The sequence below is a fragment of the Anastrepha obliqua genome, chromosome 5 (assembly GCF_027943255.1).
Source record: "Anastrepha obliqua isolate idAnaObli1 chromosome 5, idAnaObli1_1.0, whole genome shotgun sequence".
Lineage (NCBI taxonomy): Eukaryota > Metazoa > Arthropoda > Insecta > Diptera > Tephritidae > Anastrepha > Anastrepha obliqua.
The window spans coordinates 54,842,771-54,861,310 of record NC_072896.1 but is presented as its reverse complement, the minus strand read 5'-3'; the positions used below and the strand labels follow the sequence as shown (position 1 = coordinate 54,861,310).

The 18,540-nt window shown below is 30.0% G+C and overlaps 1 protein-coding gene across 1 annotated transcript; it reads right to left on the bottom strand.

The window, feature by feature from the left end:
- Positions 1 to 16,439: 16,439 nt before the first annotated feature.
- Positions 16,440 to 18,268, bottom strand: LOC129247666 (uncharacterized). The gene has a single exon (XM_054886896.1). It carries the CDS (start codon positions 18,027 to 18,029, stop codon positions 17,301 to 17,303), a length of 729 nt encoding a protein of 242 aa, XP_054742871.1. The 5' UTR covers positions 18,030 to 18,268; the 3' UTR covers positions 16,440 to 17,300.
- Between the last annotated feature and the right edge of the window lie 272 nt (positions 18,269 to 18,540).

The window sequence follows — 18,540 nt, the reverse complement described above, 5'->3', positions numbered from 1 at the left end:
TTATTTCGCTTGATTGCAGGCAGTACCCCTCCATAAACGCTGGAACGTTAGTTTAAATTTCATCTGTATATGCATATTTAAATGTAGCTACGGCGTATTTAGTTTAAAAACTGAAGGTACCAAAAGCCAAAAAAAAAGAACTGCTGATAAAGGCTTTCCCTTTATTTTAAACAACTACTATTATAATTTCTTCTCCCACTGCCATGATTCTTCTTCTGTTATGGTTTCTGGGAGAACGCTTCTCGATTCGTTATAAGATCAGATTGGGTTAGAGGCAAGTAAAGGTAGAAATTGGAAAAACGGGGAAATAGTAAGGCACGGAATAGTAATCTAAGTCCTCTAACCACCTTTAATATGTAGATAATCATTTATGTCTGACTAGGATAATTGGTAAATTAATTTAAGAAAATATTAAAAAATTAATAGATAACATCCAAATTATAATAAATGTTATAAATTAATTTCAAATAAAATATGAGTATAAATTAATATAGGAACGTCTAACTATAAATAATTATTTAAGAATTAAGGAGCTGCTAAATATGCTGAGTTTTCCACACACACACACTTTTACATCATCTTGAACACATTTGGCTTATCTCCCACCATTAAAAAGTGTAATAAAGCGAGTTTTATTACATCTCATTTCCGCTTCGTGCTTACATGTCATGACGTTGAATTTGAATGTTTCCCGTTGCTGTACAGATTTTTTGGCATATGCACAGCAAAGTTACTTGAAAAGTTAAAAAGAAACTCTAATACATTTTTGTGTTACACAAAAAGGAATTCAAATCTACACTTAGACCGCTATTTAAGAAGCTCGTCAGAGTAACTTCATTTTGTGGTATTCGGTTATTTAATGCAAAAGAAATTTGTATGTACACATGAATAACTACATACCGTTTGAAATGTATATGTATTGTGACTCTTCTTTTGCTTAACGTCCTTCAAAACTTTTTGACCTTCTTTATATTTTTCAGTTGCAAAGCATTTCTAATATTTTTCTTTCACACGTTCACTTGGCAAACATTTTGTGTTTTTTGTTTTCGTTGCCCATTTTTTAGTGATTCCTTTTTATGACTCAGTAAGTTTTTTATCAGCTCTCGTAAATCTCGCTTCTTTTCCACCTTTCCCTCCTTTTTCTTTCCTTTCCCGGTTTCAAACTAATAAATTTCCTTTTGTTTTTAAGCTGAGAAATTTGAAAAAAGAAATAAATGACCAACGGCACCAAACCCAAAGATTCTCTTTCCCACAAACATTCATACATGCAATCCTCTCAGCTACTTCATATTTTCCTATATTTTATTTCTTGTTTTTGACTGTGAATTCGCCAGCTACTTTTCAAATACTCCGAACAGAGTTTCCTTGTATGAATGATTGTATGGATGTTGGATTTATTTGCGTGTGTGCACTATCGTTTTTATACGAAAATAATAGAAAAGTTCAAAGTTTGTCCAAGTTTTTATTTGATATAGGTATTTTGTTCGTCCTCACTGTGCTGATTTCTGACTTTCTTCTATGTGTTGTGTTAGTACTCAAGAAGATTCTTCGTTATTTAAAGCTCAAGTCGCTATATTTCAGTCCAAATTAATTAAATATAAATAACAAGTAATAAATTAATTATAAATCATAAATCATTACACGTAAATCGCAAATCATGAGTCATAAATTATAGTTCATAAATAATTAAAAATTTTTAATAAATAATTAATCATAAATCTACAATAAAAAATATAATCATTAGTCATAAATTAAAAATCATAAATCATAAATCGTAATTCATAATTCATCACTTATAAGTCGTAAATCAAAAACCATAAATCCTAAATCATAGATTTAAATAATAAATCATAAATGGTGAATCATGAATCATAAGTAATTAAAAATTAATAATAAATCTAGAAGATAAATGGTCAATCATTAATAATTAATCATATATCATAAATCAAAAATAATTAATCGTAAATAAGTAATCATAAATTTAGAAGACAAAATGTCAATCAATAATCATTTATCATAAATCATTAATAATTTGGAATAAATAACTAACCATAAGTCCAGAAGAAAAAAAATCAAGAATTAGTCATAAATCAAAAAATATAAAACATTAATCATAAAATCATAAATTATAAACCATAAATAATTAATAATATGATAGTTCTAGAAGATAAATAGTCAATCATGAATCATATATAATATTAGTAACGATAAATCCTAAAATATAAATCACAAATTATAAATCGTAAATAGTCAATTCAATCAATAATAATTAATAATAAGCCATCAATCATAAATAATTTATCATAAATCGTAAGCCATAAATTATAAATCGTGAATCATGAGTCATAAATAATTAATCATAAATCTACAAGATAAATAGTCAATACAAATTTTAATCATTAATTACAGTTTATAAATCATAAATAATAAGTAATAAGTAAATAATAAGTAATAAATAATAAATTATTAATAATAAATCATAAGCAATAAACCATGAATCGTAAAATCATAACTTATAAACCATAAAAAATTAATCATAAGATAAATAGATAATCAATAGAATATAAATAGTCAATTCAATCATTAACTTTTAATCATTAACCATAAGTCAAAAACCCTAAATCATAAGTTATAAATCGTAAATAATTAATCATAAGTCTAGAAGATAAATAGTCAATCATTAATCAGAAATTAGTAACCATAAATCATAAATCATAAAATATAAATCATTATTAATTTTTAATAAATAATATTGTATTATATTTTGATAAATAAAATTCTAAATAATAAATAGTTAATTCAATTATTAATCATTAATCACAGAATATAACTCACAAATCATAAATCATAAACTGTAAATTGAATCATAAATCATGAATCATAAATTAAAAATCATAAATCAAAAGTCTCAATTCTTAAATCATAAATCAATAATCAGAAGTCATAAATATTAAATATTAAATTATAAATCATAAATCATGCACCATAAATCAAGAAGATTTCTCGTTACTTAAACCCCAAGTCGCTATACCTAAGTCAATAATAATGTTTAAATAATAAATAATATATATTATAAAAATCAAAAACTCATTAACCATAAATCATAAATCATAGGTCATGTATTATAAGTCATAGGTGGTATTACATTTACTAACTAATCTTATTTTTTTTTTCTATTTCAACGATCTCCCTTTAATTTTCTGACCGCACTTAACATCCGATACTTCCTTTGACTGCCAGCTGATAGAAAAACCGCAAATATTTAATAAGTGCATACAGTGGAACAAAGTAATCAAGCAGCCACCACTGATTAGTCATCTCGCAGGTGCATTAAATTCTAAGTACTGAAAATCAACTTAAACCGCACTCTCCAACTTTCCATAGCAAATATACTCGTAATATCGTAGAAACCTGTAACATTTTATTAGATACCGCACCTCGTTGCCGACACTTAACAGCCAGCTGTTATACGGGGCTTTCTGCTTGCGGTTAAAATAATATGTAGATACATTCATTTGTTCAGTTAGGCGAGTGTACGAGTATGCGATAATAAAATACAATGAAAACTTGACTACTAAGTAATAAGCTTTTTTAAATCAGAAGCGACTTTCATCAAAATACCCGAGTATTTCACTGATCGGCACGATTTTTGCCACACGGTTTCTGTATGCTAATTATAACTAACTTTACTGCATACTCTTTTATAAAACAGAATTTTTTTCTATCATTCACAAATTTTATGTGACGGATATTTATGACTTTTGCTATATTCTCCGCTTATATTAGTAGACGTATTGTGAGTAGCTATTAAGAAATAAGTAGCATCGGCACATAATTGATAATAATGCCGCCAAGCTAGATTTTTTGAAAGGTTGAAGTATTGAGGGGTTTTCTAGAGAGGCATTTAGTACTTTTTTGACATAATATAAGAATAGGTGCATTGCCGATTACTCACTTATTTATATTTATTCATTTATTTAATCAACAAACAAGACGCTTACAGACTCTTAGATGGATAGTTACAAACAGAGACCTTAAAACAATAAGTAAACTCAGAGTAAGAGAAATTAAAAGTAAACTTAGAGTAAAAGAAGTTAAAGACTAAGGAAAAAGAATAGGCATTAAATTGAGCTGGCGCCCTTCTAAAAGAGGCAATCATTCCATAAACAGTTTTCGCAATACCCCAGAAAAAAAATTTATTAGAACAAAAAATGCGTGAGGAAACTTTCAAATTAATTTTATTGAGCAGATAGGGACCATCTCTTGAGCCCGCACAAGGATTCTAAGGACATTAGATTTATTAATAATTGGCGCAATAGGCGGACGGAATGGGATCAACGGATTTCATCGAGCGCAAAGTAAAAATCGCAAAAGCTCTCTGAACAGACTCTAATCTATTAATATAGACTGCATGAAACGATCTCCAATGGAATACCGCGTATTGTACAATACAATAACCTGGACCGAACTGAGTACAACAGTTAGAGGGTATATGGATCGAAGAACTTTTTCGACGAATAAAGGCTAACATTGCAAACGATTTAGAAGGAATATAGTTTATGTGGGTGGTGAAGTTGAGATTGGAGTCAAAATAAACACCCAACCCTTTTATTTCACTAATTTTCTTTAGCGACGAGTTTGAGATGTAGTAAGCTGTTGGAACATTATTAAAAACTTTCGCATACGAAGTTTAGTGACATTTACTAAAGGTAAGGAACAAACGATTACGCACACACCATTCAACTCATGCTGCAGAGTGGATGAATCTTCTGGACCTTTAATTTCATAATAGATTTTCAAATCATCCGCGTATAGAAGAAAATTCCACACAGAAAATTAAGAAGAAATATCGTTAATGAAGAGGATAAATATATTAGTAGCGGACTTAGGACACTACCTTGAGGGACACCAGACGAAGCAACAAAGCAACAAAAGTATAATATCGATATCGATACATTATCATATCGAACGACACAGAATCTAAATATTATAAAGATAGGAAATTAACCATTTAAGAAATTGAGAGTGAAAACCGGAACCCTCTAGTTTAGCTATTAGATGAGATACCCCATCAGAAGCCTTAGAAAAGTCTGTTTGGATTGCATCCATTTGGAAACCTCTTCGAAATATATTCAATAAATTCTTCGTAAAGAAGGCTGAATTAGTTAACGTAGATCTGCCCGAAACCCAAACCCATCTTGATGGGGGCATAACAAAAGTGTAAACACTTAAATAATTTAGAAACTGTAGATAGCTGAAAAGCGGTCTTTAATTTTCAATATTATTTTTATTGCCGCTTTTAAGGATAGGCGTAATAAGCGCTAATTTCCAGCCATCAATGAAGACTCCAACGAGAAGTGACATATTCAAAATGTACTTTAAAGGCGTAATGAAAGCAAGACAACTTGAAATTAGAATAACCGACAGATCATCAATACCGGTATTAGTGGACGGCTTAAGCGGACAACAATGACATCCTCGTCAGTCAAATTTAATTTTCCAAAGTTGATGGAAGTAAGTATCTATATTAAACAGGATAATATATATCAGGTTTGGTTGATCTTAGGAACACAGTCATGTTGCTTGGAAGATATATATATCTACATGTATATATAGAAGGTGGCGCAAAATTAAACACCCAAGCTTGTGTTTGAATGACTTTTTAACTAAATAACAAACATTTTTGAGAGATGGAAATCTTTATTTCGACCTTTACACGCTCCATTGCTAGTCTGTTTTTGTACTGCAGCTGTCTAGTTTACAAGTATCAAATATGATTGATGATTGCGTCATTGAACTTTTGCAGAAATTATAAATCTTCCGAGACGTTGATTAATTTTGCGCCACCTTGTTTATATATTTAATGATAGCAACTTTTTATTGTAGAGTCTTTTGTTGAGCTCATCTTCCAATTTATGGTAAGCATCTTGGATGTTTTTCCACAAGTGGAGAGACCTACAGAGCCTCCAAAAGCGGATGGTTTCGTTATGAGCAGCTTTTTCATGGCAGAAATACACTCAGAGGTTTGCCATTGCCTGGGGAGGTGCGAACGCTGTTAAGAAAACAAGCTCTTCTATCATTCGTTGCTTCGTGCCGTCCGGTTGGTTTCGAACCCTAGGCAACCATATGGGAGTCATGCACAAACCATTTGACCCCCGGAATATGTTTTATACTATATTTGTACTTTCATTAAAAGTTAAATAGTGGCAAATTTGAGCGAGAGATGCTTACAATTACACTTATATTACAATTTTATGAGCCATCAGGAAACAAAATGTATACGTTTGTACACATCTAAGAGGCACGCACCAACTAATGTGTAAATCCAATTATTTAATTGCTAACCACATTTAATTACTCACAGTTAATCATCACTATTTAAAGTGTTCCGATTTCGCATTTTCCCTACTAATTTTTCCCTCGTGACTAATAATTTACTATTACTTATTTTCTCAAAACGCTTCTCATATTCCTAATTTCATTTAGCAGTTATGTAATACAAATTTATGTGCAATAAATTATAGTCATAAATCCATATCTGTGTGATGCCTACGCTGGTCAGTATTACTTGTATACATTTCTCATTTAATTAACTTTTATTCCTATAGCAATTGCCATTGATTTATTATTTTGCTCTACATATTTATAAAAATATATGAATTTATTTTTAAGGTGTCTGCTTGACTTCACTGTAGGCGTCTTCCATAGTTTTTCATTCTCCTTTTTAGTCGTAATTGAATTACATTTCAGACACCCTTACAACTCGCGTTGTCACCATTTCAAGAACGTACTTACCCTGTAAATAATACCCTGCTGGGAAATACTCCGTGACTAGGTAGTTTGATTTCCATTTTTAATTCTTTATTTTATTTTTTTCTGCTCGTTTTGTTATACGGGAAAAAGTTCCTAGCACGACTTTAAAATTTCAATTAACAAAATTAAAACAAAATGTATTCAAAAACTTATACTCGATCTATGTTACGAATGTGGATAACAAGCGAAAGGGGATATATCCAGCTATTAAAAATAAGTTCTTATTTACTTTTGACCAAAACAAATATAGTACAATAATGTCATTTGAATAATGTATCCTTAAATATGTGATAACGAATTATTTTGCAGAAAATATATAATAAAATAGCTTTCCATATGTTTTTTTTCACATATGGATAATTTTTCGCTTAACGACTTTCGACAGCAAAAAGTCCTGGATCTCATCTGGGTATATTTGATTTATTCCGTAGGAGAAAATTTCAATAATATTTTTTTTTACATTTTTATAACACAGCTAAAAGAACTAAGTCGAGCTATGTACCCCCACATATAAAAATCTTTAACATATATTTATTTAAATTAATAAATTATAAAATTTTAAGGAGGGAGCTGGGTACTCGAAATGGTTAAAGTACCACTCTGGTACTCCCCAAGTAGCACTAAAGCGCCATTTGGTACCATTTTGAGATCTTGAACGGGCAGATATCTACAGCCAACCACCAGAGCTGTTGCTATAACGAGAAGCTTGATGGGGCTTAGGTTGGAGAAAATACTGTCGAAGAAAAGAGCAGTCAGTAACCTTAATCGTCTAGTTACCATTTACAGAGAAACTGCTGAATTGCTTGGCTTTGGAAACCAACATAACTAAAGTTATTCACGAGATACCGACCGAACTCCTCCTGCAAGTCATGCAACACTGGCCCCTTCTATATATTTGTGGCGTATGTCTTGAAGCAAATAGAGAGGCCTTCAGTTTCAAGACGACACCGAACTGCAAATGGGTTAAGTCGAACTTTTTCATGGCAGAGATACACTTGGAGGTTTGCCATTGCCTGCCGAGCACCGACCGCTATTAGAAAATTCTTCTTTACTTATTAGCTGTTTCATGCACGTTGTCGAATCTTCACATTTACGAATGATAGTCATGCACCAACTCATTCGGCTACAGCAGCTGCCATATCAAATGTATTCATGTATATAAAATGAACTATTTTGTGGTGGGGTTGGGCCTATTTGGCCATACAATATATTTTGTGCCATAACTTTACGAATATTACAAAAACTGTTAAAAAAAGGAGACCCAAAAATAATTCAATTGTTCCTTTTCATCACTGCATTACAAACCCTACCAGTGATGTAGGATTTTGCTTTATTTAGGTAATAATTTAAAGAGCTCGCATACAGCTTAAATAGTTGTCAACTAGTAATTTCATTCACTCGTACAAGTTTTCCTGCACGGTATTCGTATGATACTTATTTACACACACATCCATTCACATTCATTCAAAGTTAAAATCAAATCGCGCCTCTCAAACACATCCGCAAATATAAACAATTGTTTTTTTATTTCCTTTTATTTTTCTTTGCTACGATAATTTATTAGCTTAATTAAAGTGATTAATTTGAAAGTACCTTTTGGTGTCAGAGGCTATGGGGAGACGGTTTGTTTTTACTTACGTCAGTGACTTGGCGACTTATTCAGGATATTTGTTAGAAAGATAAGTTTTCTAAGTGTAAAATAAATTGAACAAATCACGCTAAATATTTTACGAGTGTGGTTTTTATGGTAGCAAAATGAAAGAGCTAACTAAAACCATAGTCAAAGGATCAGGGTGCCACAATTTTCGTGCGCTCAGGGCGGTTGTCCGCAAGTAGAGATTTCACTTGAAAAAGGTGGTAATTTAAGTGGCCTTACTTTGCATTTGGTTACTCATTTATTTCTGTATAGAATGGTTCTTTAATAGTGAAATTATATAGAAAGAAAACAAACACAAGTATTAATTTTTATTAAAATTTAAAGGGCTTTTTTAAGAAGCATTGTTTTTTCATTTGGACAAGAACCTTGTGATGTATTGGGTTTTAAATGATTTCATCAACATGATATTTAACTATTTGTATTAAGTAGCTCTATTAACTATATTCTGTAATTCTGTATTCTATATTAACTGTATGTCAATGTTGACGAGATTGTTCTCGTGAAGGAAATTTCCAAGGCCTACATACTTAACCTGTATCATTAGGACCTCGCTGAGGAATAATTTTATTTATTTATGAAAAATGGAAATTGGGACACACCAACCGATATAAAAACTAGAATAGAAATGGCTTGAAGAATAGAATGGTAAATTTAGAAAGATCTGAAGCTGCCATGACTTAGATATAAATCTTAAAATTCGTTTTGTGAAGTGTTATGTGTGGTCTGTGCTCTTATATGACATGGAATGTTGGACACTCAAAGTCTCTGATATTAACCGACTAGAGGCCTTCGAAATATGGACTTTTAGGTGAATTTTGAAAATTCCGTGGACCGATCTGGTTTCTAACTTAAAGGTTCTACGACTAGTTAATCGAGAACGAGAAAATGTCGCAAGACAGCTTATCTTGGCCATATCATGAGAAACATCAAATACCACATGTAACAATTAATATGTACTAGAGGAAAAATTTAAGGGAAGCGATGCGTTGACCGGAAGCAGTTAACGTGGTTACGAAATATAAGGCATTGGACGGGCATATGCAATGTAGTAGAATTATGGGATGCAGCTAAAAATAGAGATATTTATAAAGAAATTGTAAATAATATAAATTAATATGTTTTGAGTTATGTAGTTAAGAAGCAAGAAAATATCAAATATTGCATGATCGCTATACATTCGCAACCGAATAAGCAACACATAAGAAGATTTTATGAGCACTGCTATTTTTTATCTCACTTTTTTTCGTATCTCTTTTTTTGAGCCTTCTTACACAGAACCCTGTCACCTACAACTGAATTAATGAATTGCTTGTCCCCGAGCAGGAAATAAACCATTTAACCTATTTCAAATGGCTTAGTCCATTTCAAATTAAATACAGCTATTTATTAGTCTCAGAAGTTACTGTAACATGAACGCATCGCAGATTAATAGAAGGTAACCACTACCAAGCTACGCAAGGACTATTTTAGTATTTTACAAGCATATGAAAACATTGAGGTTTATGCCCGCAATTTGACGCACTTAGAATCCGTTTGCAGCTTTGGAAGTGTTAAAGCCAGATTCCGACTACACTTCTGCATATATCGATCCGTGTTTAACATTAAGGAGAATGGAGAATTTAGAACCATATAAAAAAAAAACGAATATTAAAGTTACCCACTATATTTATTTTATAGCTCTTAAAGTTTGTTCACGTACATCAGTGTGGTACGAACGTAATAGTAGAAACAAGCCTTTCGTGAGCAGTTACAATCGACATAACCAGATGGCATTCGCTAATACACTACCATACATTTCGGATGAATGAAAATTTAGTATTAGTAGATCCGATACTCGCGAAGAAGTATGGAAAAAGTCAACACTCTCCAATCGGTCGAAATATACAGTGGACCAAGGTTCCCAAATGAAGCTTTACATACTCAAGAATAGGTCTTATTGAGCATGAAAAGATACTTACTAGTGCCAGCGGGTCTGCCAATACTTGGGAGTTTAGTCTGATAATTTTTATATTTATTTGAAATATACTTGGATGAATTTCAAGAAAATAATAAGAAACGTAGTGCAAAATTTTTCTTTATTACTTCATTTTTATTTATTAATCGGACTTAAAATCTATACTCAATAACAAAATATTTGTATTCTTAAATAAAAAAATGTCTTCAAAAATTTGTGTTAGCAGCTGAGTTGATTATTATCGATTAAATAAATCGTAGAAAATTAAAAAGATAATTAAAAGTGACAGTGAAAAGTAACAGTAAAAAACGCTTAAAAAACTATATTCGAAGAACACTTAAAACAATATTAATCGTATGCATATCTATAATATGAAACAAATATTTTATTTCGAAAATTTTTCGTTCTAAATACAAGCAACTCCAAAGTGTATAAGTACTTTGATATTCTCCTCTTAATATTCTTGTAAATTTTTTATGTATTTTTAATTTTTTTATGGTTTTTAACAAAAAACCAAAGTTAACTAATTACAAACCTATCACCGCTAATGCCTAAATTGTGTACTAAAAACTTTGTGCATATAAAGTACATTACAAAAAAATTAATAATAATATATATTTCGTATATTATGAGTTTTTGAATTCGAATTTGGTATTTTTTCCGCCACTAATAACTATAAAAGTTTGAAGCCAATTTTTTATCACAATAATTTTTTTTCTTTGTTTTGCTTACGCATTTTACTCCAAATGCAAAATATATCATTTACCAGCGCTAATCTTTACTCAACCGCAAAGATTTCGTGATAAACATCGCACAGTCATTGAGGGGTTTCCCTTGAAAAAAAAAAAAACCAAAAAAAACAATACAAACACACATGCACGTATTACATATCAGTAACATATGCAAGACTTAAACTAATCGTAAATCCCTAGCCACACGTAGAAATATCTATAAATTACATATATGTACACACATACGCACTTACATTTAGTTCATTAATTTTATTTACACGTAATAGCGACGCACTACATCACGTTCACATAGTCAGCGTATTAGATGCATATTTAAAAGGAATTTTATTGGAATAAAGTGGAATCTGTAATGTGCATACATATATACATTCCATGGTGGAGTGAGTTCTGCTAATGTAAAATACTCAACACAATTTCAAGATGTTTTGAAAATAAAACTACGTCTTTTTATTCAGTACCCACTATGAATTTACTAATATTTTATTTTATTGTGAAACAACAGTTTCGAGTGGAAAGAGTGAAAAAACGCATTGTAATTCTGGTTGTAGCTTGCTGCCCACAACAGGTTTTACAAACTGGTTCTTAGCGCGAGCGGATAGACGCTTTTACTGCATTATATTTACATTTTTAGTTACATATCTTGATTCGTACAAGATTTCCCATAAGAAGATTTTATTTCTAATACATTTTTTAATTATTTATACAAAGCAATTTATTTACTATAATTAATTAAAGTTAAGCAAGTCTTTGGTTTTTTTTATCATACGTTGTTGTAATTGCAGGATTATGTCTCATTAATTAATTTATTTAATTCATTAATTTTTTTATTTTATTTTTATTTTATTTTACTACATTAGCTTTACTCGATTCTATTTACATTTTTTCAATTATTTTAATTAAATTTTCATTTTTGTTTTATTAAAATTCACTTTATTTAATTTTATTTTATATGTTTTACTGTATTTTATTTTCTTTTATTTATTTTCTTATTTAATTTAGTTTTATTATACCTTTTTCATTTAATTTTTTTCTTTAATAAAATTAACTTTTCTACTTTCTTTTTAATAAAACTAGCTTTTCTATTCTTTTTTAATTAATTTCATTCAATTCCTTATATATATATATTTGTGGTATGCGTCTTGATGTTGTTCCACAAATGGAGGGACCTACATTTTTAACTCCGACTCCGAACGGCAGATATTTTTATGAGGAGCTTTTCCATGGCAGAAATACACTTGGAGGTTTGCCACAGACTGCCAAGGGGTGACCGCTATTAAAAAAATGTTTTTCTTAATTTTGCTGTTTAACCGACGTTCTCGCTGTGAATTGCGAATGGTAGTCACGCACCAGCCCATTCGGCTACGGCGGATTCAATTCCTTTACTTTAGTTTAATTTTAATTTTATTTTATTTAGTTTTAAGAATTTATTTTATTTGTTTCATATTATTTTATATAATTTTATTTTATTTTCTTTAATTTAATTTTAGTTTTTTTATTTTTTGATTAATTTTTCCTTATTTAAAAAAATTCACTTATTCTTTTATTTTACTTAATTTTAAACAATTATTTTAATTTTATTTGATTTTATGTAATTTTATGACTTTATTTTATTTATTTCATATTTGTTAGTTATTTTAATTTATTTCGTTTTTTTAATTTTAATTTTTAATTTAATTTAATTTAACTTTAATTTTTTCTATTTTAATATTTCACTTTTCTACTTAATAAAATGACTTCTCTACTTTATTTTATTTAATTTTATTCAGTTTCTTTAATTTTGTATTGCTTTTACTTTAGGTTTTTTAATTTAAAGAATTCTTTTAATTTTTTTCCATAATATTTTATACAAAATTATTTTTATTTTTGTTTTTATTGTTAGTTTTTTTTTTTTAATAAAATTGTCCTCTTTATGTTAATTTATTTATTCAATCAATCAGTTATTTTAATTTTATTTTATTTAGCTTAAATTTTTGTTTCTTTTTTACTTTTACTTTTAATTGGTTTTATTTTCATTTTTATTTTATTATATTTAACAAAACTAACTTTTTACTTTATTTTATTTAATTTTATTAAATTATTTTAATTTAATTATTTTTATTTGGTTTGACTTAATTTTATTCAATTTAATTTATTTTGATATCATATTATTTTATTTTTCTTAATTTATTTATTTATTTCGGTTAATTTTGTTAATTTTTTTATTTAATAAAATCAACTTTTTTCTTTATTTTAATCAATTCGTTTAGTTGTATTTAAATTGTGTTTTATTTTATTTCGTTTCGTTTAAATTTTTTTCTTTGGCTTTTTATCTATTTTATTTTATTTTATTTTATTTTATTTTATTTTATTTTATTTTATTTTATTTTATTTTATTTTATTTTATTTTATTTTATTTTATTTTATTTTATTTTATTTTATTTTATTTTATTTTATTTTATTTTATTTTATTTTATTTTATTTTATTTTATTTCCTATTTTTGAGCTTAATCCATCTCGGCTATTGCCGGAGATTACACATCCCGAATAAAATTTTCAAGGGATTTTGCTCTGGTGGAGCTTAGCCCAAGTTCTACGCCCATGCGATTACTATTGCTTAAATATTTAAAAACCTACGAACTATTGCACTTGTGTGCAGTATGCTCGACTTTTGCATGTCTTCTAAAAGGTGTTGGCAGTCGTACTTCTTCAAATTTTTTATTAGATGCTTAGTCACTAATCCAGTGGAAGATATAATTATTGGTATTATATTCATTTCCATCGCTTTGTACATCCGTTTAAGTTCTATGGCCAAAGCTGCATACTTCGCTATTTTAGTTGAGTATGTGCTTTGGCTGTTGCGATTAAGGGGCACCGCTATATCGATTACTTCGATTGTTTTATTTATCTTGTCGAACAAGATGATGGTTTGTTCAGGTTTGTTGGCAGCTGCTGTTTGATCTGTGGATATAAATCTGTCCCAGTACAGTTTAAAATTTGCATTTTCCAATATTGACTTTGATTCATATTTAAAATACAAGACTTGTTCCTGTAAGAGACCGTGTTTTATCGCAAGTTGTTAGTGGAGGATCTTTGCTATATTGTTATGTCTCATGACATATTCACGGGGGGCAAGTACGCTACATCCAGTAATTACATGGTCGATTGTTTCACCGTAAATGCCGCACCTTCGGCCCCTATCTTCTATTGCCTCGCCATGTATCGACCTTCGGAAATTTCTCGTTGGAATAACGCGGTTCTGGATAGCGATGACGAAACCATCTGTTTCAGAAAATAGTTTTCCTTTTATTTCATTTCATTTTTTTATTTTATTTTTTATTTAATTTAATTTAATTTTTTTATACTACTTCTACTTTCTTTTTACTTTTACTGTTTTTTATTTATATCAGTTTACTACATTTATTTGAATATTATTTTAGTGTATTTAGGTTTTTTTGGTTTTGTTTTTAATTTCATTTTCATTTTATTTTTTTATTTTAATTTAATTTTAATATTTATGGATTTGGTTCATTTACTTTTTCTGTGTAAATTAATCTTAATTTAATTTTAGGTTACATTATTTTATTTTGTATTATTTTACATAATTTTTTAAATTTAATTTATGTTTTTTGGTTGCAGCCTATTTTATTTTTTATTTTACTTTTACTTTCTTTCCAATTTAATTTAAATTAATTTAGTTTTATTTTATTGCATACTTTATTTTATATTATTATTATTTTTTTAAATTTAATTATATATCTTTAAATTTTTAAACGCTTTTTTTATATTTTTATTTTATTTTCTTTTCACCTTTTTTTAAATTCCATTTAATTTTGAGCTAGTTCATTTTAATTTTATTTTAGGGTTTTAATTTTCATTTTAATTTAATTTATATTGATTACTTTAGTTTATTTTTCAATTTAATTTCGCCTAGATTAAATTAGATATTTTTATTTTATTTCATTTAAACTTTTTTAATTTGATTTCATTCCATTTTTATTTATTTTTATATGTACTATAATTATTTTTTTTTTGTTTTTTTGGTGTTAACTGTCATTTTGTATTTCCTTTTTTTAATAATTTATATTTTATTATTGTAATGCTTTTCAATTTTTTATTTTAGTTGTCGTTTTTCAAAGCCTTTTCACAAACGCCAATCCAACGAAAATTAATTTTACTATCATTTCAATGCGTAGACTTCCATGCGCTGTGCGCCAAAAATGGATACCCTTATCGGCATTCATATCGACATGTGTAGTCCAATATTAATGAGTGCCCAAATCTAGAGTTGTCAATGCGAAGACGTGCAAATTAACACGTCTAATACGCAAAAGCGCCACATATTTCAATATCAAGCAGAACCTCAGAAATGCAAATGCTTTAATAAAATAAACTATTTTTAGACTTCTGTAAAAAGTTAGCGTGCAATTAAGGCAGTTAAAGTGTAATGGATTCGCGGTTTCTCTTTCTTTTCAGTTGTTGAAATTTTTTATGTACAATTTTTACTTAAAACATGTCCGTACTTTTACATTTGTACATTTGTAGGCCATTTAAAAAAAGGACAGAACTTTCTTTTTCAAATTCTCTGCCAATTTGATTGCATTGCGGAAAGTAAAAGTGAAAACTTCATTGCATTTAATTTGGTGAAGAAACGCAAGCTAGCATTTTAAAATTTAAAGCACTCTATTCATTGTTACGGGCTTCGAATTATCCCATTTTGCAGTCTTATTTTGTAGGCAGCATTTTCGTATCGCATTCTTAATATTTTGAGAATATTTTGTTGGGCTTGCAATTTAGATCGAGGCTATTATTCAATATTGTGCTCCAACTTTTAATACTGACAATATTTTCCTATCACCTAATTTGAGTAGGCCTCAATTCATCTTCTTCATTACAAATTTGAGGTAATTTAGTTGAATTGTATTTACAATGATTGATTTTGTAAAATTTATTTTCGTTTTGTTACATTTTATTTTCGTTGGTGAATTCTTATTTATCAACACAGGCTGTCGTTCACCTCTTCGCTATTCTGTTTTCTACTAATACATTTTTTATTTTAAATAAATTTAACTACAGATAAAATTTTATATTTTTAACTTTTATTTTTTAATTTTAATATTTTTAATTTTAATTTTTGATTTTTTTTATTTTCATTTTTTTAATGTTTATTTTTTTAATTTTATTTTTTTTAATTTTTATTTTTTTAATTTATGCATTTTCATTTAAAAATTTGTTCGAAGCTATCTTTTTTCTCAACTTTTTCAACTTTCACTTTTATTTCTCGCTATAAAACAAACTTTTGCTTATTATTACATAAACATTTTCCATTCACTATTTTTTAATGACTACTTTCTACACTTTACTTTTTATTAAAGGTTTATTGTTCGTTTACTGCAGGTGGTTTTGCTGCTCCTCAAAAGTTTTCGTCAAATTTCCATGTATTTTACTACAACAATTTATTCAGTTACATACATACTCGTGTATGTATATACCAATATAATTTTTCTTACTGCGTAAGTGTTCTAGCTGCAACATTTTCTGTTCTTTTGTTTGTAATTTCACCATTCATTGTATTCATATGAAATTGTTCTCGACCCTCTAACTATCGTTCAAACTTTCACATGAGTTTTGCTTTCAAAAGCTTTCAGTCGAACTTCCACTGCCCAATTGCCACTTATCACCAAATATTTCACCAGTGATTGTGTTCATGTGCTCATTTATTGCTTTTCTATTCTGTAACTGCAACCAAACTTTCACATTATTTCCCATTAGAAGGCTTCAGGCTTCTACTGCGTAAGTGTCACTTTTCGCCGAATAAATATTTTGTAGAATTCTTAGATTCTGTCGTATTTTCATATTGATGTCAACATAGTTTTTCGTATTTCGCGTTATTTAAATGTACTTCTTCAAATAAATCACTTTCGTCAATATTTTCTTTTTCGATTTTCATCAAATCTGATCCGCCAAACTTGCATATTTCACTTCTACATATCGCTCGTTTTATTCAATTACATTATTCCCACATAATTTTTAAATTGGCATATATTTCACGTCACATTCGCAACAAACTTCCATTTGAGATTCGCAGAAAAAGTTTAAAGGATTCAATGTCCCCGTTTTAAACTTAATTTTTCTCATTCCCTTCACCTCACACGGGCTCCACCATCGTTGGTGTTGCCTTATTATTGCCATTACCCGTACTCATACGATAGTATCGACGCAAAATCTCCGCTAATTCTGTTGTCAGCCGTTCCGCGCGACTTAACCTTTTATTCTTCGCCTCGAGCTCACCACCATACGGCTGCTCCTGCAGCGGTGCCAGCGGTGTAGTCACAATCACTGGCAATGTAGTGGTGGTTGGCGCAGGTAGCAGCCGATGTACGGTTGGTATTTTAGGCGCTGAACGTAAAATTTTCACTTTACTTCGTGCACCTGTTTGTCTTTGTTGTTGGCTGGCGTCATGCTCCTGCATCTGTTGCTCCTTGGCCAATAGCTGTGCGCTCGGGCTAGAGACAGCTGGTGCTGCTAAAATTGCTGGGCGCGCTGGACGCACGCGTTCGAGTGGCTCCAATTCGGCTACTGTAGCCATTGATGTGGCCGCGGATGGTACCTCAGATTCGGCGGTTTTGGTGGTAGACTGTTTCATGTCGGTGAGTATTTTACGCTCCCAACGCTTGCACAACATATAAGCGTACATGCACAGGAAGTAGGTGAAAATGAAGGTGAATGCAGCAATGCCGTAGAAACCCAATTTCTTGCGTGTCCATTTGCCACGACGCATCCATTTAATGTCCTCCAAATATTTGGCAATCACCGGCACAATAACAAACCAATAAATCAACACTGTGGCGACTTGTATAGCGCGACGCAGAAACATTTTGTGTAGCTCATTTGTGGGAAAAATATAGTTGAAAGTTTTATAAAATTTTGGGTGGTAATTTTTTCGTAATTTCGTTCACACTTTTTTTTGGTATCACTTTTAGCAGCCCCACTGTGGCAACTTGATGTGCTATTGGCCGCGTCAGTTTACGTATTAAACTGGCTGGTTGACTGCGATTTGTTGACTGAGCGGTAGCATTCGATCGTAGCGAATTCGCACGCTCGCCACACGCCAAGCTAAACACCAGCGCCTATTGATCAGTTGTCTGTCTGTTGTCATCAACAGCTGATTTAATTGCCGTCCAACTGCTGGGCCGATCAGCCACCGGCCAACCGATTTATCGATCAGCTCAATTACAAAAACACTTCAACTTGTACGTATGTAACTTGTGGCATTTTCGTAAGCAATTACTCATGCCACAACAACTCTACAAGCTTTCGCGAACGCCCCAAGCACTTTGTAAGCTTTCGAGCTGCTATTTTTTTTTATTCCTATTAGTTTTAATTTC